The sequence below is a fragment of the Trachurus trachurus genome (assembly GCF_905171665.1).
Source record: "Trachurus trachurus genome assembly, chromosome: 24".
Taxonomy (NCBI): Eukaryota; Metazoa; Chordata; class Actinopteri; order Carangiformes; family Carangidae; genus Trachurus; species Trachurus trachurus.
In genome coordinates, this window is record NC_139910.1 from 6,548,951 (window position 1) to 6,566,706 (window position 17,756).

The 17,756-nt window shown below is 40.4% G+C and overlaps 2 protein-coding genes across 10 annotated transcripts in view; both read right to left on the reverse strand.

Annotated features, from left to right (window-relative positions):
- The window catches only part of vgll2a (vestigial-like family member 2a), a 261,801-nt gene that overhangs the window by 121,135 nt on the left and 122,910 nt on the right, over positions 1-17,756 (reverse strand). The gene's annotated exons all lie outside the window — the stretch shown is intronic.
- Positions 1-17,756, reverse strand: part of afdna (afadin, adherens junction formation factor a) — a 129,717-nt gene that overhangs the window by 48,423 nt on the left and 63,538 nt on the right. For 7 of the 9 annotated variants that reach the window (XM_084000675.1, XM_084000673.1, XM_084000674.1 and 4 more), the window contains exons 14-21: positions 17,215-17,420; positions 14,240-14,260; positions 9,079-9,224; positions 7,491-7,585; positions 6,529-6,794; positions 5,409-5,552; positions 4,417-4,615; positions 3,254-3,360 (exon numbers count right to left, since the gene is read on the reverse strand). In XM_084000675.1, coding sequence (XP_083856801.1) covers positions 3,254-3,360; positions 4,417-4,615; positions 5,409-5,552; positions 6,529-6,794; positions 7,491-7,585; positions 9,079-9,224; positions 14,240-14,260; positions 17,215-17,420 — 1,184 coding nt within the window. The remainder of the gene's footprint in view (positions 1-3,253; positions 3,361-4,416; positions 4,616-5,408; positions 5,553-6,528; positions 6,795-7,490; positions 7,586-9,078; positions 9,225-14,239; positions 14,261-17,214; positions 17,421-17,756) is intronic. The other 2 variants (XM_084000680.1, XM_084000677.1) reach the window with 1 other exon arrangement.

Genomic DNA, 17,756 nt, shown 5'->3' on the forward strand with positions numbered 1-17,756 from the left:
AGGGGAAGACCACAGAGGAACCTGTGGTCGCTGGACGAGAGTCAAGAATGAAAACCACATCATGGCTACACACACACACACACACACACACACACACACACACACACACACACACACACACACACACACACACACACACACACACACACACACACACATACACACACACACACACACTGTATACACAAAGACACAAACACACACACATATACACACAGCAAGGCTCATTTGAACAGGGCTGGGCGACTGGGTGGAGAAAGAGAGGGAGAAACAAAGAAAGAAAAAGAAAGAGAAGGAGAGCATGTGTGTGCGTGTACATGTGTGTGTGTGTGTGTGTGTGTGTGTGTGTGTGTGTTGTCGAGGTTTCCCACATGATGAAAAATAAATATTCTGACAAAAGACGCTGCAGGACAAACACACACACTCTGTTGCTGCTCTGTGTGCGTGTTTGTGTGTGCAGCAAATCAAGAGCGAGCTGTTTTTTTTTTCTTCCCTCCAGAACCAAACAACACAACAAGTACACAAACACAGCTGTTGCTACGGCAACGCCACAGTGATACTGAAAGAGTTATTATTAAAGGGATAGTTCAACATTTTTGGCAAATTGGCCCCATTGCCATAATCCCTATAGTCATAGCAGTAGGTTCGTTACCTTTAATTGTCGGTGCAAGCTATTTTTAGAACGGCGGAGCAGAGCCGTGAGCTGCTCAGAGCTACGCTACGGAGGCTCATTATGGGATTTCTTGGTTTCCCTCATCAAACTCATCAAATACACAATCCAACAACTCCACAACGATCTGGTGGACAAGTTGTGACCTGCACATTCACCACGCTATGAGATAATAACAGAACGTTACCAGACAGAGTTGTTTTAGAGGGAAATTCAGAGACTGCTTGATGAAAAACTGTCCCTGAAGGCAACGTGCATCAGCTGTTTTGCATGAATTTACCTCTGTTGTTTGATGAGGGAAACCAAGAAATCCCACTGAGCAGCTCACGGCTCTGCTCCGCCGTTCTAAAAATAGCTTGCACCGACAATTAAAGGTAACGAACCTACTGCTATAAATATAGGGATTATGGCAATGGGGCCAATTTGCCAAAATGTTGAACTATCCCTTTAAAGTGTAGTGTAATGTAAAGAGAGCCGGACCTGTGACTGGTGGCACAAGAGCCCCTCCCCCCTCCTGCCTCAACACACACACATTAATCAAACCGTGTGTGTGTGTGTGTGTGTGTGTGACGCCTGCATTATGTCGAGACTACAGTCATGAAATAGTAGAGCAGAGATAAACAGACCAATTACAGAGGAAGTGGTGTGTGTGTGTGTGTGTGTGTGTGTGTGCGTGCAGGTCTATCATTTACGGCTCCATACGTCTAACTAACTAACTAACTTCTGCAGTGTGATTGGTGTTGTGTGTGTGTGTGTGTGTGTGTGTGGGGGTTGTTATGAAAAGTAAATTGCCCCTTCTGAAGTCACTGTAATCACTGCCTCCCGACTGAGAGACCACACACACACACGCACACACACACACGCACGCACGCACGCACGCACACACCTACCCACCTCTGGATCACAATCAAAGAAACTTCCAGGTCCAAACCTTTTTCTAAAAATAGTCAAACTATGTCGACTCGGCCGTCGCTCGGCTCTGCAGGAATGTTTTACCTTTTTTAGTCTTGAACTCACCTGAAACTGATCCTCTGTGTGTGTGTGTGTGTGTGTGTGTGTGTGTGTGTGTGTGTGTGTGTGTGTGTGTGTGTGTGTGTGTGTGCGTGTGTGTGTTTTTTATCTCGGTCACGTCTTCACTACTGTAGCTCACACACACACACACACACACACACACTCGCTCTCTCTCTTAAACCCTGTAAATCCACTGTAATTTACTCTCCTGAGCTCTGCGGTGGAGAGACGAGCAGCAGAGACGGAGACAGAGGCTGAAAGCAGCTTTTTAGAACTTTAATAGAAGGAAACGTGTCGCATTGTATTTATTTAACTGTAACATGTCGACATGTTTGTTTATTATTATCAATATTGTGTACCATGTGTACCATATTTTCCGGACTGTATGTCGCACTGGAGTATTTGTTGCATCTATCAAAAAATACGTCATGAAGAGGAAAAAAAACATATATAAGTTGCATCGGTCTATAATTCGCATTTATTTTTGAAACATTTAATTAATAGCCGGGTCTCATATACGTAATGGCCGGGGCTTTGTTTACATGAACAAATAAAGGCCGGTACCAAATAGCCTACTACAGGCCGGGTCAAGAAAGAAAGAAAGAAAGAAAGTCTCCAAACTAGAAACGTTTGTAACAACACCGGGAAAAGTCACTAGATTTGTCGCTAGTCGCTTTTGACAAAAAAAAAGTTGGCAAGAGGGGTTGGAAAGTCGCCAGATTTAGCGAGGAAGTCGCCACACCGTACGGCGTCATAGACGACATACAGTAGCGTATATTTTTGATATATAAGTCACTTCAAAATATAGGTTGCATGGCCAGCCAAACTACTAAAAAAAGCGCAACTTACAGTATAGTCCGGAAAATACAGTATGTCATATAATACTGTGTATACACATGTAACTGGAGCTACTTCTTGTGTTCTAATTTTTACACTGAAAAGACGGATAATACTAAAAAAGTGAACTGATTGTTGAAAAACAATGGAGCTGTTACACTGTTTTGACTCTTAAATTACAAAATTATATGTTTTATTTACATAATTTCACCCCAAATGATGGTTTTACTCTTATTTTCAGATCTTTTTGCATCATTTATGCTGCTCTACTCGGTTTTTATGCTCTAGTCTCCTTTTGAAAATCTGGTTTTACTTTGTAACTTTGTTAGGGGAAAGATTAGATAAGATAAATTAAGATAAGAAGAAAACAACCACATAAATAAAGTTATGTAGTGAGTTAGATTTCATTGAGGACGTCAGGTTTAGTTAAACTGTGTAATTGGATATAAAAACTCAGATGTGGAGCAACAACGGGATGAAAGAGCTTCATGTTTGTTGTGTGAATAAAAAGCTCCAGAGTCCTGACGTGTCCTCGTCTGAGCTGCTGTCACATCCACTGTCAGTGTCCACTCTGCTCGCATGACTCAGCTACTGGAGCTGCTCTTTACCCAGCATGCACCACACACACACACACACACACACACACACACACACACACACACACACACACACACACACACACACACACACACGGTGGTTTAGGAAGAGAGAGAGTGTGTTGTGTGTGTGTCGTACCAGTTCAGAGTTGTCAGCTGCAGAGAAGTGACTGTCGCAGTCGGCTCCTTCAAAGTGAACGGTCCAGGTACCGGGGGAGCGCGGGTGGGGCGTTAACCTGCAGAAACCTGGGACAAAACACACACACACAGAGTTATTTACAGTAAATGTACACGTGGTTAACAACACAAGCTGTAGAGCAGAGTGAACTCCTCTGCATCTTTTTCTTCTCACCTTAAAGTAACATCCTGAAAACCATGAAATCACAACGTCTTCATACATTTTAAACAGTTTAAAGTTAAATTAAAGTGTTGCACCTGGTGTAATATCAAATATCCAGTGCTGTGATGCAACTTACACACATTAAAAGTGTTAAAATTGAAGAAATAATTGGCACATTTGTCTAAAATATGCAAAAAAAATTGTTTTTTTTTTTCAGATTTTAGTCAAATGTGCCAATTATTTCTTCAATAAAACTGAATTCATTGTTCAAAATAATAAAAATGTGTTAAATGGTGAGAATTAAGAAGCTGATTTCAATGAATATTTGGGATTTTTGCAAGACAAAGTTGTTCAAATGATGAACTGATTATCTATTTATTGCCTATTCTGTGTAGTAGAAGCTGCTCAGTACAATAACAGAGGGAGAGCTGAGGGTTAAGGTCCTTGCTCAAGGGCACTCCAGTGTTTATAATCTAGGGCTGCAACTAACGATTATTTTCATTATCGATTAATCTGACGATTATTTAAACGATTAATCGATTAGTTGTTTGGTCAATAAAATGTTAAAATTTTTTTGAAAAATGACAAGATGACGTCCTCAAATGTCTTGTTTTGTCCACAAACCAAAGAGGGACTCAGTTTATTGTCATAAAGGAACAAAGAAACCAGAAATATTCACATTTAAGAAGCTTGAATCAGAGAATTTTGACTCATTTTTTCTTAAACTACTCAAACTGATTATTAGATTATCAAAATAGTTGACAATTAATTTAATAATTGATTAATTTTCGATTAATTGTCGCAGCTCTAGTTTAATCCCCTAACTGTTTCAACTTTAAAGCAGAATAAACTGTAAAATACAACATATAGCTACACAGGGAACATACTACATCAACTTTATCTCAACACTGTGCTTTTATTTTGAAAAACAACAGTAATATCATGTGATTAAATGCCGGTACCTCTCTGCAGCAGCGGGTCCAGGAAGTCCTGCAGGCCGTTGGGGAGGTTGCGCACCACGTCGCACGAGTATCCGTCCTCGGGCAGCAGGAAGGGCAGCTGCAGGTCGGGGTCCTCCTCCAGCTGCACCTCGCGCCCGTCGCTCCTCGCCAGCTCGTCCGCCGTGTTCTCCGCCACCGCCACCACGTGGTCTATCAACTCCTACACACACACACAGTTACATTTAATATCGCACCACTTCTTGTACTCAAAGCTGAAGTATTAACCCTCCTGTTGTCCTTCTGGGTCAAACTGACCCAATCTGTTCCCTTCCTCCATCCTTCCTTCCGTCCCTTCGTCCTTACTTCTTCTTCTTCCCTCTTTTGATCCAATTGACCTGATCTGTTCCCTCCCTCCATCTTTCTTTCCTTTTCCATTCCTTCTTTCCCTTCTTCCTTCCTCCTTCTTTCTTCCTTGAACGAATCTGTTCCCTCCCTCCTTCTATCTATCCTTCCTTTTCCCCTTCCTTCTTTCCTCCCATCTTTCCCTTTGTCCTTCCTTCCTTCCTTTTTGACCCAATTGACCCAATATGTTCCATCCCTCCATCTTTCTTTCCTTCCCTTTTCCCTTCCTTCTTTCTTCCTTCTTGACCCAATCTGTTCCCTCCCTCCTTCTTTCTTTCCACAATCCTTTTCCCCTCCCTTCCTTCCTTCCTTCCTTCCTTCCTTCCTTCCTTCCTTCTTCTTCCTTCCTTGAACAAATCTGTTCCCTCCTTCCCTTCTTTCCTTTTTGACCCAATTAACCCAATCTGTTCCCTCCCTCCTTCTATCTTTCCTTAGTTTCCCCTTCCTTCTGTCCTTCCTTCCTGCCTTCCTTCCTTCTTTCCCTTCATTCCTTCCTTCACCCAGGAGGACAACAGGACAGATAACCCAGTGTGTGTGTGTGTGTGTGTGTGTGTGTGTGTGTGTGTGTGTGTGTGTGTGTGTGTGTGTGTGTGTGTGTGTGTGTGTCTTACCGGCGGGATGTAAGGCTCGTCCGGAGCACAGTGGTAGTTGGTCATGAGTGCGTGGAGCTGCAGCGAGTTGAGCTTGAAGCAGGTGTTGTGGATGTTCTGAACGTCCTGCATGGAGTACTTGTCCATGGTGAGGAGGGTGGTGGCCTGGACCGCAAACAAAACAAAGGGTTTTCATTATTTATAGGTTTTCATGCTATTATTTCACTGGTACAGCCGACTTTAGATCAAACTGCGCTGAGTGTGGCCCCTGAACTAAAATGAGTTTGACACCACTGACTCATATGAAACACACACTGTCTGTATATTTCTATACAGGACTCCAGACTGCCCCTTAAATGGGCTCATTTTGCCCCTAAATTTCACCAACTTGCACATGTGCAACCGGTAAATTTGACGGGTTTTTCTTTAAAACAGTGGTGAAACGTAAAAGTGGCAACTCAATCTGTCATTACAGGTGTCAGGTGTCATGTGTGTGAGGTTCATTGATTGAAAAGGAAATGGGAATATTTGCTTTGCCAGTCGATTTACGGTGTGCGCCCTTAAATTTTCTGCTTACGGGCTCCTCGTAAACCTTTATTAACGTTTTCACACAAAGCCGTAAGTGTCAGCCTCAATTCATTCACAGAAATTGTTCGTATTTTGAATAAATAAAGTTTTAAATCTTAGAATTTGAGAGATTAAATGAAACTTGTCTTTAAAAATACAACTATAACTTCGATTAAAATGTTTTTTTCTACTTGTTTTACATGTTTTCTACATCAAAAACAGTGTTTTTTATATATATATATTTCTTAATATTTTATATTCTATTTACCTATGTACATCTAACTTTGTGTTGATTTCTTTTATATTTCAGGAGTTTGTAACAAAGAACATTTTCCCTCCGGGGATAAATAAAGTTATTCTGAATCTGAATCTGAATCAACAGGTAAGGTCACCTGTTGTGACATCATCCCTCTCCCTGCTCCGCTTCAGCTTCAACAATACAATAATCAGAGGCTGACGACAGCTTGTTTGCCCGTGTTGACACAGAGATTATCGGACCAGTCGAGCTTGATCAAACAACGCTGTGTGCAGAAGATGATGTCATGCAAGATAAAACACAAATCTTCTACCGCACCTGGACGATGCGGCTGAGGTGGCAGTCGGCGGCGAGCTCCAGCCCCTGCTTCTCGGCCCAGGCCTCGATGTGGCTGAGCTGCTGGCGGAGGATGGCGCCCCAGTAGTGGCAGCACAGGCCCGAGTCCGTGTCCGTCACCAGCTTGTTGAAGAGCCACATGTTGATGAAGTGGAAGAGCTGCGAGAACAGCTGGATGGTCAGAGCGGCGTTGACCCGACACCGCCGCAGCAACGACATCGCCCCCGTCAGCGTGTGCAGGACGTCCTCTGGAAGACAGAAAGGTGTCGACACACCGTCTTTAAAGGGATAGTTCCAACATTTTGGCAAATTGGCCCATTGCCATAATCCCTATAGTCATAGCAGTAGGTTCGTTACCTTTATTTGTCGGTGCAAGCTATTTTTAGAACGGCGGAGAAGAGCTGTGAGCTGCTCAGAGCTACGCTACGGAGGCTCATGGGATTTCTTGGTTTCCCTCATCAAACTCATCAAATACAAAATCCAACAACTCCAAAACGCTCTGGTGGACAAGTTGTGACCTGCACATTCACCACGCTATGAGATAATAACAGAACGTTACCAGACAGAGTTGTTTTATTAGAGGGAAATTCATGCAAAACTGCTGATGCACATTGTCTTCAGGGACAGTTTTTCATCAAGCAGTCTCTGTATTTCCCTCTAAAACAACTCTGTCTGGTAACGTTGTGTTATTATCTCATAGCGTGGTGAATGTGCAGGTCACAACTTGTCCACCAGAGCGTTGTGGAGTTGTTGGATTGTGTATTTGATGAGTTTGATGAGGGAAACCAAGAAATCCCATGAGCCTCCGTAGCGTAGCTCTGAGCAGCTCACGGCTCTGCTCCACCGTTCTAAAAATAGCTTGCACCGACAATTAAAGGTAACGATCCTACTGCTATGACTATAGGGATTTGTACGACCGTGTGTGTTTGTGTTTTTTATTTTACCGATCTTGGGTCTCTGTGGGTTGTGCTCCTCGGGGTCGTCCAGGAAAGCAGGCATGTAGTTATTGAGATCAGCCTGGAGACAGTGAACCAGGTACCTGCAAAGAAACACACACACACACACACACACACACACACACACAGCAGGTCGTTAAAGACAAAAAATAAACATTAAAAAAATCATCATCATCAAACAACAGACAGAGCTCTGGTTCATTAAACCCCTGTGGTATTAAAAGATTCTTCCTTTGTGCTTCGCTGTGTTTATTTAACGTGATGAATAATCTCTCTGCTGAAACTAGTTTCAACAAACACAGGAACTGAACCGAGTCGAGTCACTCTATGTTCTTTTATATCACAAATAAAAGTGTGTTTGTTCATTATAATGTCATATCATTATAATGTCATATGCGCTAAGTCCAAAGCAGCACAATGTGATTGTGTTTTTCTGAATTAATGTAGAATTTAATTTGTAGTTGAAAAAATCTGATTGATTTCTGTGGAAAGAACACCAAAGCTCGACTCATTTTATTTTCTCCCATGTGAATACTTTTTGGTCTTTTGACATTTTTCTAATAATGAAAAACTAAATATTCTTGACTTTTTACTTGCTGGTTAACAACACCACATTTTTGAAAATGTCACCTTGGAAAATTGTGTTTCTTTTTACTTTGTTTATTTATCGAGGAGTAAAAATTGTCACCACAAAGTAATATAAATTTCAATTGAATTGTCCCTATCCTTATTATTGCATTTGCAAGTTTCTTATGCACTGTTTTATTCTTTATTAATCCAGTTATTTCATGCTATTTTAAAGAGATGTGTAATGTTTCTGTATCTGTGTTCGTGTGCATGTGCTACTTTGCTGCTGTGACATGATAATTTCCTGTTCAATTAAGTACCTTTTGAATATTGGTCTTGTTTTTTGGGCACTATAACACATGTTATTTATTTTATACGTCTTTTCTTTTCTCTCTCTTTTTTTAATGTGATCAAAATAAACAATAATCAATCTTTAACTCTATGTATAAAGTGAGACATTTTATGCAAACCTGTGCTTTTTGCTCATTTAATAAATACTCATCGGTTTTTTTCACCACACTGCAGCTGTATTCATGTTGCACCTTTACAGTATTTACATATTTATTGATTAATTACATCCAGACTCACATTCACTGGACTGGATGCCATCTCACCACTGTGTACAGTACACAACATATAGCACTTATCGACTGCTCATAATAATACTCCTTATTCAACTGTACTTTAACTTTTCCATACTTTACATACATACATACTTTTACACCATTTATACCATTACTGTATATTTGCATATATTTGTCATTCAAAAGTCAAGTGTGCTTTTATTTTTATTTATTTCTCTTATGTCTCTGTTTGTATTGTTTTAGTGTTATTTGCCTGCTCCAATATTTATCTCTTAACCTCTAACTCTCATCTGATTGGTTCAAGAAGTTTCCTCCACTTCGTTCACCTCCACAGAAAACTTCCCTGACTTTCCCTGTCTGTCTGAAAAACATCTCTTTGATATTCCAGCCTACACACACACACTCGGGGGGGAGAGGGGACTGACTTGAAGGCCATCTGCACCAGATGGGCGAGGATGTCCTGGGCGTCCAGCGTGACGCGGCTCAGGTCTCGGTCCTGCTTGATGAAGTTGAGCAGCTCGGAGGCGTTGGCCATCCAGAACGCCAGCGCTCCGGCGATGTTCTTCTGCTTCTGTTGACGGACCAATCACGGGCCGCACGCACACAGAGAGGAGGAAGAAGGAGAAGAGGAAGAAGAAAGAAAAAAACACATAGAGAGGAAGTTGTTAGATCGAGGTGCAGGGTCGACCGGAGGAGACTGAAGGGTTAAAGAAGAAGGGAGGAGACAGAGGGGGAGGGGGTTTCTGTTTGAGTGGCAGCCAGAAGGAGCAAGTTGTTACTTCAGGGATAGACTCATGCCCCTCCCACCTCTCCCCTCTCAGCCAACCCCGTGTCAGGAGGAAGAGTGGTCATCATCGTCAGCGTCTTCATGTCTTTAACTTTTGGTTTTTACACAAAGGGAACAAGTTTCTTCCCTCCGACTGTGACGGCGTCGAGACGACAGTGACCATTTTCCTTTTTTCACTTCTAGCTCCACGCAGCAGGTCACCAGACACCGGCCTCCTCCTCCTCCTCCTCCTCCCCCCAATACACAGATCAACTCTTTAAATTTGTAAAAACTGAGCAAAATTTTGACGTAAACATGGTCAGATTAATGATTTACGCACTAAACGGGGTTGATTCCACCGAGAAAGTAGCTGAAATTGAAGTTGAATTATGATCTATTTTGATTATTCTTGTTTATAAAAGGTAACCGTGGTAAAGACAAAGTTTACATTTATCTTAGGGATGCACGATAACTTTACCGATAACCGATAACATACCTGGAGATAAGAAAGATTAGGACCTAACATATATCATGACATCAATACTATAAACAAAACCAAATATAGTTTTGACTCCTCAAATGAAGATATTCTATTAGCAAGCCTTTCAAACATTTGGTAAAAGATATCAAACTAAACTTTTTTATATCTCAAATGAACATCTATTTAAATAAGCTGCATTACTTATTGATATAAAATGACGAAAATATATACTAAATCTTATCGGGCCGATAAGTTAACCTCTTCATGCAGAGGCCATTTTTGGCAATTTCCGCCTGTTTTTGTATCACTGCAATTAAAGCTTAATAGCCACAGAAGTACTAATCCCACAACTATGGTTAATGGCTTAAATGAAAGACAACCTTTGTCCCTTTACATCTATATGTATAAAATATTGAATTGAGTCATTCCATAAAAAAATGGGCTTCTGGAATTGCTATTTTTTTTTGAAAAAAAAAAAAACGAGTTTGAAATTTTTGGTGAAAAGGTGATATATCAAAATCCTAATTATAAAACAGGTTGAATTTTACATATATGGTTCACACACTCCCTGTCCACATATGTACCAAATTTTAGGTTGATATGTAAAACTACTGAGGCACTATAGAGTTTTTCCAAACAGTGTCCCTTGGCGATGTACAGTGTGCAAAACCTGTCCAAAATTGTCCAATTTGGCTAAAATGCACACTGCAAGATTTTAGTGAGATTTTTTTTTTTTCCAACAGATAACCTATTGGGGCCAATCACACACTTGATGGGTTTTAGGAACACCAGTTACATAAGTAAAATGCCATTTGAAAATTTTATTTCTGGGGATGAATATTTAGTGTCCAAAACCCATCCAAACATGAATTTACCTATTTTCGCCTGTATTATATTGTTATTTTCCTTTAAAACTCCAGAAGTAAACATCCCACAACCATCAGTGATGGCTTAAATTAACAAGGACATTTGAAATAGTTCATTTTGTCGTTTATTATTATTTTTAATTAAACTTGGGGCAGTAAAAACACACTTTTTGTGTCGACTTGTATTGCTTACATGTTGACACTAGGGGGAGAGGGAACCACATGAACCAGCTGGGTGCAGGCTTAAGCTTTGCCCAATCAGGGATCATTATATATCAGGTCACACCTTAGAGTCTCTGCTATTGGACCAAAAAGTTTTCACCCCCGTGACTTTGATTGACAGGCGACGAGAGATGCGCAAAGCGGGTGCGCAGTCTGCCGGAGAATGCGAGTAGTATTAGAACTGCGGAGTTACGTAAAACGCCGTGGAATATCTGGTCACGATGGATAAAATCAATCAATGGATTATTTTCGAGCACATGTTCAGCTTTTAAAAAAGGGTAAGCTTGTAATTTTATTCAGTGTTTTAGTGGGTCTATTATTGATTATTGTCCGTCTTTTTCGGCACTCGAAAATGACTTCCGGGTTTGTTTTTGTTGAGTGAGCAGGCTTGTTTAAACCTTTGATGGGGTAAAAACTGCATTTTTGTGCTTTGCTTTTGTTTATATGACAGAAAACGATTTTTTGGTGGTGAAAGAAGAGGTGTACAGATGGTACATAAAATCACCTTCGTTGTTGACGTGACGTCACTTGCGGGCTGCCGTAGTCTGATATTGTTTGAGACATTTTCAGTGACTGTGAAAAAACCGTAGCACCTAGAAACTTCATTTTTTTTTCTACCTGTTGCTGAAAGTGTCCTTAAAAGGTCTGTGGTGGAGTTTTAATTACAGCATGCCTACTTTTCGTTATATTAAGGACGCCGTTCGTGTGTTATTGATTTGGGACGCCGGCGTCCCAACCACTAGGGGGCCTGCGTGAACAGGTTAATGATATCGGACTTTTCGGAATGACGTCATAATTTCCTGATATCGGGCCGATAATTATCGTGCATCCCTAAGTTATCTGCTTTCTTCATGAGAACTGGATGAGAAGATCAGTAAAACTTTTTCATATCTGTACACTGGGCTGCAGAAATACTGAAAACTGAATACAGAAAGACTGAAAAACAAAGGGGAATCCACCTACTAGAAACCCCCCTAAAGCTGCATAATTACACCGTTATCCCCTCTTTGTTTAATCTGTAAATAAACAACAGTGCGTGGTTTTACAGAGTGGTGCGTTCAGGACCATTTCTGCCATCCTTGACAGATTAAAACAAACACGTTATCCTGTTATTAATGTTATTTTCTGGGGGTTTTTATGCCGAGCTAAGCTGCTAACAGGCTGCGACAAAGACAAGACACTGGTGTTCATCTTCTCATCCAAAAAATTAAACACTTTTTTTCCCACAGTTTCAAACTTTTACTTTGACTTTTATGGGCAGAACGGGAAGTTAAAGAGCAGCATGAACATAATCAGAGTCGAGGCGACGACGACGTGCTCCCTCATAAACCAGGGTGATAATAACAGGGAATAGTTAATGACATAATTATCACCAACGACCTGCAGCGACTGGACTCGTAATGAGGCCGCGGTAGCTGCTCCATACGTCAGTCTGCTCTGCTGGTTTTGTTTTTTTGTTTTCAGGTGGGGAGGAGGATGGAGCCCAGTGTCTAAGGAGCTGATTGGTTAATAAACCCCCCGCCGCCTGCAGAGGGAGGAAATGTGCGAAGCTCAGCTCACCTCACCTCTTTTCCCCCCCTGCACTCATCTATCCCCGCCTTTTGAGAAGAAAACGTCACACAAAATCAAAACAAGACACAGATTAAGATAAATTAATTAATAAATGAATAAACCCTTCATTCAGAACAGCCAGAGAACGAAAGATGGAGCCGAGTTGCATCAAAAAAACAACAACGAAACGTGACACCGAGGGGGTTGGAAACACTGAAACACACAGGACGAATGATGATGATGGTGGTGGTGGTGGTTGGACAATATTAAAAATGGAGGGATGAAGCACAGAAGGAGGAGGACGAGGTCTCTCATCCACACTGCTGAGTAGGAGAAGATGGAGGAGGAGGAGGAGGCCAGAATTAAAGATGATGAAGGAGAGACAGAGTGAGTGGTTGCTTTGGCTTTGTGCTGTTTTTTTGTTGTGTTTTGTTTGTTTTGTTTTAGTACCAGGCAGGTTTTTTCCAAGGAAGCTGAATGAAAATTAGTCGGGCTGATGTTGTTGCTGTTGTTGCTTAGTTTTCCAGCTGTGGGTAAGATGCATTGTCATGGCTTTTTGTATTATAACATCTCTGTTAGGGATGGAGAAAAAGAAGCAGCAGCAACAATGAAGGGCTGGTCAAAAAAAGCAGAGAGAGATAGAGAGAGTGAGGTAGATAAAGAAAGAGAGAGTGAGAGAGAGGTAGGAGGAGGAGGATTAATAGACGAGAGCCGAGAGGTCGATAAGGTCAGGCGACATGGTCTATTTTCTATTAACAAGACGGAATAAATGATTTAAATTAAAACAAAAAAGGAAGACTTATATGTTAAGTGAGAATTCAAATTATAAATATGAAAAACTGGTTGAATAGTGGAAGAAACCGAGTGCGTTTTCAGCATTTGAAAATTTAAAAAAGGGGCAAATGATGTGTAGAAATATTCTCATACATCCTCTTTTATTATTCTCATTTGTAAAGCTTAGATTTTTAAAGCTTTATCTTCATTACAATCAAATTATGAAAGCAGTGAAGTATTATGGATCAATTTTATTACACATTTTTGCAACTTTACTTCATCCCTGAGTTTAAAATATTTGGTAAACACTATTATAATTATCATTAAAGCAGTTTGGAGGAGGAGCAGTCTGCTTGACAATAAACCACAGATTTATATTTCCCACTCACAATTTGTTAACTTTTCTACAACCTTTTTTTATCCATATTAAAATTAATACATATTTGAACATGTAATTACCTAAAATTCCCAATTTAGATTTATTCTACAACTTGTAGCGCCACATGATGTAAAAAAAAAAAAAATGCATTTTGTAATAATCTGCCACAATTTTGTAAAAGAAAAAAAAAATCTTAGTCTAACACCCGAATTGTGTAATAACTGATGCAATATGTAACAACTTATGACAAAATGCGGCAAATGTGGCAAAGTTTATTACGTATTGTGTTCAAGAATTTTATAACAAAATGTGGCAGCTTTTTAAAGTTTCTCATATATTTGGCACTTTATTTGGAACCAAATTTGTGCCCAAGTCAAAGCTGCACAAATAATCAATAGCGTGAGAAGAATTGAGAAACATTGTTAATCCATATCGCCCGAACTGAGAGAGAGAAGTAGAGAGGGAGAAGTAAAGAGTGAGGAGTGAGTGAGGGAGGTAGACGAGTCTGTAGCAGCCGTATCATGGTGTGCTCATGTTGCTGTCCTACCTGATCCCCTTCAGGAATCTCCTGGATGGAAGGAAGGAGGAGGAGGAGGAGGAGGAGGAGGAAGAGGAGTAGGAGGACACGTTCACAGGACAGAGAGAAAACACGTCAACAGCTACAGTATGGACACGGCCATGTAACACATACACACATACATACACATACGTACACTTTGACACACACACAAACACAGAGTCATGGTTGATAATGTAAAGCCGTCTTGAATCAGCTGAAAACTACAACTGGGCAAGAAAACAATACAAGACTGTGTGTGAAATGTATACATTTATGTTGAATTAAAGGGATAGTTCAAAATTTTAGCAAATTTGTCCAATATAGTCTGCTATTTTTAGAACGGCGGAGCAGAGCCGCGAGCTGCTCAGAGCTACGCTACGGAGGCTAATGGGATTTCTTGGTTTCCCTCATTTAACTCATCAAATAAATTAATGCAAAACCACTGATGCGCGTTCCCGTCAAAGGCAGTTTTTCAGCAAGAAATTTCTGAATTTACCTCTAAAACAACTCTGTCTGGTAACGTTTCATTTTCGTTTCGTTTTCGTGGTGAATGTGCAGGTCACAACTTGTCCACCAGAGCGTTTTGGAGTTGTTGGATTGTGTATTTGATGAGTTTGATGATGGAAACCAAGAAATCCCATTAGCCTCCGTAGGGTAGCTCTGCTCCGCCGTTCTAAAAATAGCTTGCACCGACAATTAAAGGTAACAAACCTTCTCCTAAAACTATAGGGATTATGGCAATGGGCCAATTTGCCAAAATGTTTAACTATCCCTTTAAGTTTAAATCTCTTTAATGTGAATTAGAAGCTATTTATCACTTTTTTTTTTATACTTTACGCTGACAAAAAAGCTAAAATGTTACCTTATTATTATATATAACTGATATTTATACAGGTTTTAGTTAATGTATGTTGTATTGAGTGAGTATTTCAAGGTTCAAATGCAGCGAACAAAGCTCAAACTGTGCAAAACACAAAGCAGGCATCGGTTTAAAATGTCATTATTACTGTCAAATTTCACATTTTCACAATAACTGTTACATAACGAGAAGAAATGCAGCCTCTGTGCACAACGACGTCAGGTTAGTCACTGATTTAAGGCAAAAAAAAACACCAAAAAAAGGAGAATATCATGCTCAGGTTTAACAACACATCTGAGTAAACACAGCGTCTCAGTGTGAAGAGTCACTCTCTCTGTTAACCATGTTATTACACGTCATTTTTATAACGGCTTATCAATGTTTAAACATCTTTTATGCAGTGAGTACATTATTTGAATAGAGCGTCACTATGGAAACAAAGGACAGACTGTAACATCTCAGTCGAAGCCCATTTTTCAGGATCTAGTTTCTACTTCTCCTCCTGGTCCTGAGACGCTCCACAAATATCCTGTTCTACTGGAGATCGGCTCAGTCTGTGCCCGTTTAATTAATCTCCTGACAATAATAACACACGCACACACACACACACACACTGGGCACACTGACGCAGATTATAAACTTATGTGAAGTAGGAAGCTTCAACATTCCCACATTCCTCAGCAGCTAAAGATATTTTCCCCCTGAAAACGCTGTAAAAGTGGAAATCTTACTACGCACGGACTGAAATAGATTTAGTCTTAACAGTCCTAGTGTGTGTGTCTTTGTGTGTGTGTGTGTGTGTGCGTGTGTGTGTGTGTGTGTATCTGTGTGCATGTGTGTTTTCTTTCATAACTTCCCTGCATACCAAGGGCACTGAATAACTGGCTGTGAGCTGAACAAATAAAAGTGAATGGCACTAATAAAAGCACTGGTGTTTTATTGAGCATTACCGAGGGAGGGGTGTTCACAAAAGCTCACAGTGTGTGTGTGAGTGTGTAAATTTTTCCCATGATCCTCTTTGTCTGTACTTCAATTTTCTTTTTTTTCTTTTTTTACTTAATGCTTACACCTTTATCCGACATTATTTTGTGTACGACTGAGCTTCGAACCTCAACAATGATGACTCTGAAAGTTCTCCAAACCCTTCCTTGGCATGACGGTGAGGAGAAAATTGGTGAATTATCGATTTTGGGTGAAGTATTCCTTTAAAAACTGTATTAAATATGGATGTTTGTGTTTTTTACACCAAGAAGCATGCAGCATTACACCAATATTATATCTGCACATACCAGTAATCAATCACTTCTATAGTCTATAATTATCACCGCTCATTACTATTCTTTTTTTTAACAAATAGTGCATTGTTATTCCTTTCGTTGATGTTTGCTGCTGCAGAACTGGATGAATAAAGTAATTTGAAATCACTAATTACTAATTTCCTGTCCTCCGTTTGTAATTGTTTTCTCTGATCTTTTCTGTTTCTGTGCTTTACTGTATTTTATTATGTATATCTGTTCTGTATTTTGTTTGTTTTGCTTTGTACTTTCGTCTGCACTGTAAATGAAGCTCGCCTCAGTGTACTAACGAGTTTAAATAAAGGTAACTAAACTAAACTAATTTCTTATCTTATCTTTTTATTGTTTAACTAAAAACTAAACTTTCTTATTGATTTCCAGCTCTATTGATCAGTGATAGGTCCATGCACAGGCTTCACAGCTCGAGCGTTTGTAACTGTAACACTGACAGGTAGACAAACGAAACACAAAAGCCAAGGCTGGAACATAGGAGCTGCAAGAAATAGACACACACACACGTATACACACACACGTATACACACACCTTACAACGACTACACCTGTTGTAGTTTGTAAGAACACAGTTAATGGGCGAAGGGATTAAGCAAAAAAAAACAAAAAAAAAACATCAGATCATCACACAGGAGCTGAATGGAGGAGGCGTGGCCACACTAACGGCGATGTCGATGGCGGGTGGCGACGGTGGCGTGTGTGTGTTTCAACGTGACATCACATGGTAACAGGTGTGGTTTGTACAGTAAGAGCAGGTTGGTGTCGGTGGTGTCGGTGGCGGTGGCGGTGGTACTGACCTGGATGACGCCCTCCATCATGCTCACCATCTTGTTGACGATGGCGATGACCTTGTGCGTCCGCTCCGACGGCGACATGTCGGGCCGGTACGTGGGCGACAGGACGAAGCGACAGGCCATGTACAGGACGTAGGTGGGCGACAGCTTGAAGTGAACCGTGGAGCTGTTGGTGTAGTTGATGATGGCCGACAGGAAGGTGTCTTCAGCTGCACAGAGACACACGGGCGTTAGATAGTTAGTGAGGCAGATGTGCAATATGATGACTTTTACACATCTGTTTTTTCATAATAAAACATATCTTAACGTAACTTTTTAAATATATTTATTGGAATATATCGGTCTGGAGTTTTTAGTGATGTTTCTGTCTTATACCCTTTGTCTAATTTTGTTCTAGTACTATACATGCAAATGTACTGAACCCTTTTTTTTTTAAATGAAAGTCAGACTGAATGGCCCGATAGATAGATAGATAGATAGATAGATAGATAGATAGATAGATAGATAGATAGATAGATAGATAGATAGATAGATAGATAGATAGA